The 10,242-nt window shown below is 33.8% G+C and overlaps 1 protein-coding gene across 1 annotated transcript in view; it reads left to right on the forward strand.

The window, feature by feature from the left end:
• The window catches only part of LOC148954451 (5-taurinomethyluridine-[tRNA] synthase subunit MTO1, mitochondrial), a 108,512-nt gene that overhangs the window by 85,997 nt on the left and 12,273 nt on the right, over positions 1–10,242 (forward strand). Inside the window, exons 7-8 of the mRNA XM_089086275.1 lie at positions 7,040–7,211; positions 8,574–8,651. Coding sequence (XP_088942401.1) covers positions 7,040–7,211; positions 8,574–8,651 — 250 coding nt within the window. The remainder of the gene's footprint in view (positions 1–7,039; positions 7,212–8,573; positions 8,652–10,242) is intronic.

The following is a 10,242-nucleotide window of genomic DNA, read 5'->3' on the forward strand; positions in this document are numbered from 1 at the left end:
GCCCTCCTAAACAAATCTTGCATGCATGCTTGTTCAGAGAAATCTTCTTTTTCGAAAACCAAGCATTTCGTGGTAACGAAATGTAAGTAAGGAACGACCCGGTTCAATAGTAACCGAAACTCTAAAAACGGAATTTTGATATCAATGGAAATAGATACATCAAAAGAATCAGATTTTTATGCTGGTTTCAAATATTTAAGTTTCATCAAGTTTAGTCTTACTCATCAAAAGTTACGTGCCTGAAAAAATGTGCCTTATTTTCGAAAAAGGGGGGAAACACTTTAAAAGTCATAGAAATTTAATGAAAAGCATACCATCAGATTCAGCGTATCAGAAAACCCTACTATAGAGGTTTCAAGCTCCTATCTGCAAAAATGTGGAATTTTATATTTTTTGCCAGAAGGAAGATCACGGATGCATGTATTTGTTTTTTTTTGTTTTTTTTTTGGTTTTTTGGGGTTGACATAATCCCCCACAGTCCCCGGGGGAAGGTCTGCATGTTATGAACTTTGCCCAATGTATTGGGCCAATAACCAATACATTGCCCAATAACCAATACATACAGTATTGTTTATTGGGAAGTATACATAAGTTTTCAGGGGTGATTTTTTTCTGGTATTTGGGGGAGGGGGGAGGGGGTTTTACGTGGGCGGATCTTTCCATGGAGGAATTTTTCATGGGGGAAGGGATCAAGCGGGCGCCAGATTTCCCAGCATTATTTATAAAAGAGATCAGAAATTAAATTTAAAAAACAACAATTTTTTCAACTGAAAGTAAGGAGTAACCAAAACTTTAAAGTAACCGAAATTATTACGTATATGATTGGGTTCGCCCCCTAGTCGTTAATTCGCTCGTTACGCTAAAGTTTGTTTATGTACTTTCATCTGAGCTATTTATTGTAATTAACGGCCTTTGTGATTAAGGGGTCATTCTTAAAGGATCGGAACAAAATTTGAACTTTAGCATAAAGAGCGAGGTATTGACTTGGGGGCGAACTCCCTAATATACGTAATACAAATATACGAATATAGAAGTTCAAAGCTGCATAAATTTAAAAACGATCAGAAATTAAATAAAAAAAACAAGTTTTTTTAACTGAAAGTAAAGGAGCGACATTAAAACTTAAAACGAACATAAATTATTCTGTATATGAAAGGGGATGTCCCCTCCTCAACGCCTCGCTCTTTACGCTAAAGTTTGACTCCGTCTCACAACTTTATGTTTTAAAACAATAAAAAGTTGTAGCGTAAAGAGCGAGGTGTTGACTAGGGGACAGTCGCTTTCATATACAGAATAATTTCTGTTCGTTTTAAGCTTTAATGTCGTTCCTTACTTTCAGTAAAAAAAAAACTTCTTTTTTTCATTTAATATCTTTTAAAACCGATCCTCTTTATGGGATTTTCTCCCTAATCGACAGCTTCAGATATCTAGGACAGCATTTTAATTGCATTAGAACACAAGATTTAAAACCTCCATATAAACTTTTAACCTGTTAATTAGGCGAAGCATAAACATATACTCGCTGTCATACCTAATGACATTTTACGTTTCTGACATAAAAGGGAAAAACTTTTTTCTAAGCTTTTGTCAAAGTGAGGGTGAGTAGGACCGACATCGGTTCAATCACACTTTGATTGCATTGCCCTGCATTGCCTTGCCCTGCATTGCCCTGACCTGCATTGCCCTGCTGGTTGTTCCTCTGAGGGGTGCTTGGCAATGCAATTGTTTTTTGAAATTATATCGGAAGTATGAAATTTTCATATACGACCAAGAGGCGTGGCAGCGACGATATCTAGTACAAGAATGCACATTAAGATAAAAGTATAGATTCCAGTCAGATATAGAGAGTATAGTATAGATTATCAAGTATATATTAAAAGTTAAAGGTGTATTCCAGTTTCGACAAAAAGTTACTAAATACTAATTTTTTGTTCCAGCTGACTCTACTGTAATAGCTGGAACGACAGAGAAGTAACATTGAATTTACTTTTTTTTAATAGCTTTTACTAAAATGGCCAACAGGCATCTTTAGTGGAGGAAATCTCCATTTTTATCGTTATCGGTATTACTATGGAATTGAAATATACTAAAAATATTATTAGAGTAAGAGAGAGATGGATTCAATTGAAATTTATTAAGATGATGGCCATATAAGCCGAAGTTACCCTTAGTTACTTCACGACCTGTTCCTGGTGGATGCCAACGTAAGTAGCTTCTGTAGTTAATGGAAAGCTACCATATATCTTATATCTCTTGATAAAAGAAAAAAAATGAATCAAACTGCTCTGACACAGATTTTAACATTCAAAGAATAGAAACAAAAAGACAACTTACATTGTCAAGACCATATCGGCAAAATCAACAATAAATTTTCAAATGTTTTCAATTTTATGTATTTCAACAGATATGCTGAATGCCTTTGAAACTGTTATTGTGTTCTACTTAACTTATTCCATTTGCATGCGTAGGCTTAAAAAATATAAAAGTTTACGAGTTTTCTAGTTGGTACTAAAGGAAACTTTATATACTCCCCCGACTCGAATTTGATTAAAAAGTTACCGCTTATTCTGAAAGTCTTAAGAGAGGCTTTAAATCTATTTGAAAATTTTAATTGAAATACTTCAGTTTTTTCTGCCTTTCACGTAGCCGTTTAACCGTTACAAAAAAGTTGCTTAAACTATCTTCGTCTGTTGCTTCGATTTATTCTGCAAAATAACAAAAGGATGCCTGAAGGAGAAAGATAAAAGGTTTGACATGTCTGGATTCATAAGTTTTTGGAGCAACAAGCGGTTAGGTCCTTCCTTACCTCAAGCATTGATTAACATTTACAATATTATGATCTTTCTACTCCCACAATAAACCTTTGCGTAGCTCTATTTTGGGATTCAAATTGACGGTGACCTTCAGAAGAAGTAGAAGACGATAAAGTAATTTTAAAACCTAATATAAGAATTGGCAATAACGCATCAAAAAGTTTTTCATAAAACCCACAAAACGAGCGTTCAATCGAAAAAGTAACTATCCATTTACGTTTTATTCATTCCCACTGAAATATTTGAATTTGCACTTAACTGTTATTGCTTTCTTCTGGAAAATGTGGGCTTTTAATAAGATTTTCTGGAATAGGATTTGCCAGCAAGAAACTCTTGGGAATGCTTGTAAGTCGAATTCAACAGCATTGCCGTAGAAGACATCGTTGTACTCAAAATGGAACGCCAAATACTCAAAATGTTTCACACTTTTTGTTTTCAAAAAGAAAACGAGAAATATTCCTCTTGTGTGTTTTTATCATGTGGAGATTGAACAAAACATTCAGGTCCTCTAGCTCAACAGACTGCCTAATGTAGTTTTATGCGCTGCATATCAAACTTAAGTCACGTCATTATACTAAAGGCTGTAATTTGTGCCTATTTTCCTGCTTGTATCCTCGAATAAAATATTCATAAAAGCCAAAAGCTTTTTTTCTTACTTTTTTAAGAAATAATAAAAAATAAAAAAATTCTCTCAAGCCTTCCTATTAAAAAAAAATACACAAAAAAATTCTTCCTTTGAATACATAGCTCAAAATAATGCCAATGTTGCATATATATAGCCAGTGCATGAGCAGGAAGCTTTATTTGATATTTTATTTTACATTATTTTGTTTATTATTCTTACAATTTCTTGCTTTTGTCGTTGATTTATGAAACTGGAGGGTATTTTGTTTTTAAGAAGATGGCATATTGCTTTTATTATGAATATGTATATGTAATAATTACGGATAAGTGATATTGGGACGACCTATGCTATGGAAAAAATTTGCTCTGTAAGATTACTTAAGTTAACATAAAGCCTCACTGGCGGATCCAGGGGCGTCGGAGGGTACCCCCACCCCATGAGTTTTTCTGGTCCCTTCATTCCTTGTTTTTTTTTTGTTTTTTTTTACTCCTTTTTAAAATATTTGGTCAATTATTGGCGCCCGTGTCACATTGCCCCCCTCCCCCAAGATTTGTCTTATTGGCGCCCTTGTCATATTTGCCCCCCAAGATTTTGATTATTGGTGCCCTTGTCATATTGCCAGCCCCCCCTAAGATTTTGATCTAAATCCGCCCCTGTAAAGCCTTAACTTATGCTACTGAGAAGGGATCTATGGAGTAGGGTGCAAGTATCGTCACTAGCGTACTTTTGCTTTAGCGAATATTGATCTTAAAGCGCCAAAGACACTAAAAATGACACCTCATCCTTTAAGTTGGTTATGTGGAAACTTACACAATTATATACGTCTTAGAAAATTAGAAAAAATCGGGAATTCAATCTCTAATGAAAAAATCTTTATTTTTTAATTCAGTTTTTTACATTCGCGGGTGCCAAGTTTAAAAATAAGGAAAGTGTGTGAAAAATCACAAGAAAATAAGCGAAAAGAATTTATCATCATGGAGCACTAGCAGTATAACTTTCATGATTGCTTTAGAAAAAGACAAACACTTCCCTAAATCTAAGCTATGCATTAATATGAATATTATTAACATTATTCAAGATTAGAAACTTGAAATCATTAGTTAGTTGACATTCCTACAAAGACATCACAAACAACAAAAACAAGAAGAACAATAGGGAATTATTTTCGTACGACAGTGAAGATAATTTGACTGAATATTTTAGCCCTATTTCCAAGGGCCGTCCTCAGCGAGACAAAAATATATAAAAGAAGAAAGACTTACAATAAGATGCGACCAATAAAACTAAAAAGTAAAATTTTTCAAAACAGTCCCAGCATCCTTACTTCAGCGAAGTTCACAGTTCTTGTACGAGCTTTTTACGAGCTTTGCTCTCTGTTGGGGGTATATGTTTTTTTGTTATGTTGATTTATTCAAATAAAAAATCTTGTGAAGCAAACATTAGGTAGAGAGCATTCCGTTTATTTAGCTTTAGACCCTAATAAAAGAGTCCTGGTTGGACTTCGCGAAGTAAGGATGCTGGAAGTGTTTTTAAAAATTTTGCTCTTTAGTTTTATTGGTCGCATATTATTGTGAGTCTTTCTTCTTTTATATATTTTTGTCTTGCTGAGGACGGCCCTTGGACATAGGGCCGAAGTATTCATTCAAATTATTTTCACTGTCTTATGAAAAGAATTCCGTATTGTTTTTCTTGTTTTTGTTGTTTGTGATGGAAAGGCAGTGTGGTCTTCGTCGCTATTTTCTACGGACATCTTTTCAGAAATACTATTAGGCTATTCTACTCTGTTATATTTATTCCTTTAGTTGACTATTGACATATAAAAAGAATTCTTATTTTCTTTTGTTTTGAAATTGTCACTGTTATTGCTTAATTTCTACATATTCCCATTAGCCTATATTTGTTCTTCAGAATGGGTGTTTCTTCCTACTCTTGTTGTATTATTCGACGATTTGCTGCAGACGAATTAGGTGTTACAAACGTTGGTAGGGCTTGTTTGTAAACAAGAGTTTCCGCTCCCCTCTTTCAAGATTGCACAAAAAAAAACAAGTATTTTCAACTGAAAGTAAGGAGCAACATCAAAACATAAAACGAATAGTAATTATTACATGTATGAGGGGGTTGTCCCTCCTAAATACCTCGCTCTTTACGCTAAAGTTTTTTTTAGAACTTTTAAAAAAGCTTATTATTTAGACCTTGTGTTTCAGGGTTCGTTCTTAAACATTTGGGACAAAAAGTGTAGCGTAAAGACACTAAACTTAAGGAATCTTATATATTTGGAATCAGCACAATAAGCCGATTCTTTTGATATACATATATATTGATATCAAAGTTCCGTTTTTTAGAGTTTCGTTTACTATTGAGCCACATCGCTCCTTACGTACAGTTCGTTACCACAAACTGTTTGATTCAATTGTGACAACAACGAAAAGGATTTACGCATTAAAATAATCTTTATATGTGTATGACAACCAAAAGAAAATCGTAGAAAGTCCCAGTTTTCAGGCATGAATAGACCGTAGATAGAGCCAGGGGACAAACAATGTTTTCATTTTGATATCCTGGGTACTGTAATTTTTTCAGTAACTTCATTAGTTTATACCGTAGAGGATAGCGTAGAGACAGTCAAATGGCCTGTCATACAACACAGAAAAAAAAATATAAAAAACTGGTGTATGCGCTTCTTTGGGGACTGGAAAAAATTTAATTCTCTCCTTTTCTTTCAAGACGAATTTGTAAGTCCCCTCATCCCGCCCTCAGAAGAAAATGCTCTTGAAAGTTTGTAGTGCTCTCAGTCATAAGACAAAATGGAGGGTACTTTCCAAACTAGGCATAATATGTGTCACCCGGGACCAGAAATACTACCTTACCTTCAGATTTCAAGCATATATATATATATATATATATATATATATATATATATATATATATATATATATATATATATATATATATATATATATATATATATATATATATATATATATATATATATATATATATATATATATATATATATATATATATATATATATATATATATATATATATATATATATATATATATATATATATATATATATATATATATATATAAATTTAATCACTTGTGATGGTCGGGAATCAACTTGCTCCGATTTTAAAAATGCTTTAGAAAAATACTGGCTTCATCCGCTTGTTGTATAACCTCCTGTGATTGTCTAGGTGTTAAAGACACTTACCAATCATATAAACTAAGATTCTTTCAGTCTAATAGTGGGTCAAATCAACTTAGGTGTAGTTTATTATTTCCAGCTCCGTCCCAAAACTTTAAATTCTCATTACAAATTGGTATAAGCGGTAAAATCATAGCAAAAGCTAATGGCTCGGTTTTAGACATTTGACTTTGTCATCCTACGTCTCAAAAGTAGCTTTTGTTGGTTTGCTAATTATTATTTTATTGATTAGCTAGCTATTTAAATTATTTAATAATTATTTTTTATAATATATAATTATCTCTATAATATAATCATTTATATAATACATTATTTAATAATAATATTACATATTGTATTAATTATTTAAATAATTTTGTTGGTTTGCTAATTATTTAAGGTTATTGCAGGCTAAGGGGCAAGATGAGTTTACTGTCAGTCGTGCAGAAGGCTACATAGGTGTTCTTATCGATGATCTCACTACCCTTGGCACAAATGAGCCCTATAGAATGTTTACAAGTCGAGCAGAATTTCGATTGAGCCTTCGCCCGGATAATGCAGATTTGAGATTGACGGCAAAAGGTACCCTTTTCTTCAGAGTTTTTGCTTCTTTCTCTACTAGCCGATAATGAAGATCCAGGCTCGTAAGCAATACAGACCCTTTGAGCCCTTTTCCCCTCCATTGAGCCGTTACATTTAAACGAATTTCTTTACAATTACTTAGTTTTTGTATAATTTGTTTTTTTTACGGTTTGGCAACTTTTCTTCTCATTCTCCCCTAGGAAATAAATTCTTGGGCTTATGCCTGATATGTTGTATGCTTCCATTTGACAAACAAATAAACGTTCAAAAAAAATGTATGTTCAAAAATGTACAGAAGTCTAGATATTTCGATCAGATATACAGCGATTGTCATCATTAGAAATACCAAAGTATTGAAATATTAACATCTGTAAATACACAAGCGTTAATACGAAATACAAATAGTCAATTTTTACAAGGACCATGGGGAACAGGGGCGTCGTTTGGGGGTGGCAAGGGGGGGGGGGGCCAATAATGTGGAGAAAAAAATATTATATATCTGATGCCCTTTGACTATCCAGATATGGACCCCTCTTGCCCCCCCCCCCACCCCCGCCCCAATAAATGCTGGAGATTTTCCCCTGATGGGGAAGGTACCTTTCCCTGAAAGAAACAGCTGTTTTTCCAAATTTTCCCCGAAAATAAGTATTCATATATACAGGAACGTTAACGCGAAACAAAATTCGTTAATTTTTGTTGACGTTAATTTTCTTAAAGATCCTGAAGAACCCAATTTTTCTTTTGGGAATTTCAGGGAAGTCCCCAAATCAACTTCGAAAATAATTGGACATTCAAGTTTCTTTATCCATTTTAATAATTGCCATACGAACGAAATGCTGAAAATGGTGGGTATGTGAAAGGAAAAATTTGGTCAAAATTTTGAATATGGAAGAGAATGGGAAACTAAAGAGCTGAATTGTGTTGTAGGAGTATTAGTGAAAGCTAATGATGACTATGATTGCTTGGAATATTGAGAGGCGAAGATTCCATCTTTGAATTCAGGATGCCAAAAACTTCATTACTGATGTTTGATACTACGCTTGGATTTACTAAAGGAAATTTGATTTTTTATCATATAGATTAAAAAGATTACAAAGAATTCTAAAAAATAGTCGAATTTTGCCCTCAGCTAAAGACTCCGAGTATTAGTGATTTATTCAAAACAAATTTCTCTTAGTTTGATATAGGCTTTATATTTGTGATAATTGCCTGAAGTTGACCAATTTGCTTTTGGTAAAACCTAAAATTGAATTTATTATGAAGTATTATTTTGTATTTCATAACGTTGTTTTTATTCCTTTGATTTTTTTTCTCACATCCTGGTTTTATTCAATATTTGGATAGGCTTGTAACTTTATGTAGGTGAATGTATTATAAGGCTAGGTGAATGTATAAGACACGGAATACAAATTGTCAAATTTTACAAGGACCATGGGGAAGGTACGTTTTTAAGTTCTTTTTTAAGCCTTTTTAAGTTCTGTAATTTGTCCGTTCTTACAGATAGTATTTGTTATTGAAAAACATATTGACATAAGTCGCAGGGGAGTTTTATGTAAGGGGGGATTGTCTAGTGGATAGCATTGATGTCTGGATAGCAACAATTTCTTTGGATCAGTTTGAGTTGGCGAACGAGAAGGTTGTGTGTTTTCCAAGATTGTTCAGACTAGACATATTGTTCGGACAAGATTGTTCGGACTGTCCCATGGAATTAGGAGCTAAAACACAAGAAAGACAGAGAAATCCTAAAGTCTCTAGCTCTGAATATACCGCAACTGTTTGTGGAGACTAAAGTGATATCTGGTGCCTCGTTTCATCCCCGCTCTCTTTGCCTAAAAGGACCTTGATAGACTCCGCAGAGCCAAGTCTGTATAAGCACTAGATTTGCAAAGCTATTCTTAAAATCAGATCAACTGTAGACACCAGAACGGAAGTTTTTTCAGCTTCTAGCTTCACAATGATGAACAGGAGGATGAGGGAAGGTCACATCAGGTCGCAGGGGACATCTGGTCACTGTAGATTTCAAATAAGCAGTAATTTCACGTGGAGTTATTATTTTTTAAAGTTTTGAATAAAATTATTGATGTAAGACACGTTCAACACGTTCATAGTACGTTTTGCTTTTATTTCTCTACTTGGTTTCATGCTGATATTAAACTGTAGTGTAGAAGTGAGATTGATGGGAAAAGAGATTGAGATTGACAGCCTAACCAAGTGAGATTGATGAGAAAAGCAGTGTGTTTTTTGGCTGCGGCACAGCTCATTAAAGGGGTACCACTAATTTACTTGAGAAAAATACTTCTTTGCCAGACTAATTTCCTAACTTTTCCTTTGTGTTTTTTTTTATCAGTGGTGTCAAGTAACGGGGGGGGATACAAAAATTGCAATTTTTCCAACAAAATACCAAAGAAGACGTTTTTCAATGTAAGGTACTTTCCAAAATCTAGCCAATCCCCTAAATTGAGACCACTGGTTTGTGTCCTTTGAATCTTGATGAAAGTTCTATCCAATTTACACTTTAAAAGCTCTAATTTTCCCTAAAAAGTATACTGTCTCGATTCAATTATCCCCAGTGATCCTTCGCGTAATGTCTCTTTAGTAGAGATAAATTTTCGTGTTGTGTATATCTTCAAAGGCAGCATTATCTATGCTCTCTTAATCCACTAAAGGTTATTAGGCCTGAAATGGGGTTAGCTCTCGATGTAGAATTAATTTGATTACAACTTAGTTTTCTATTTGGATATAGGCTTCTTGTTTCTCTCAATTTGCTTCAAATAAATAACTGTGGATGCCTTTTATTAGTATAATAAAGGATGGGGCTTAAACTATTAGATTACAAGGAAGAGAATTTGAGTTTGAAGATTCATGCCAGAGATTTCAGTCTTATTTTACTTCGTTGGCCTTTTCTGATACTTAAAGGACTGTTTTATAAACTGCCTGGTATGGGGTAGCGCTGCCAGTGAAACGGACATGTGGTGAACGCACCGTTTCTTGAGTAACAATGCACCAAATATGCCATTTGAGTAAAAATTAG

The sequence above is a fragment of the Artemia sp. Qi Xiang Cuo genome, chromosome 3, assembly GCF_049724085.1.
Source record: "Artemia sp. Qi Xiang Cuo chromosome 3, ASM4972408v1, whole genome shotgun sequence".
NCBI lineage: Eukaryota > Metazoa > Arthropoda > Branchiopoda > Anostraca > Artemiidae > Artemia > Artemia sp. Qi Xiang Cuo.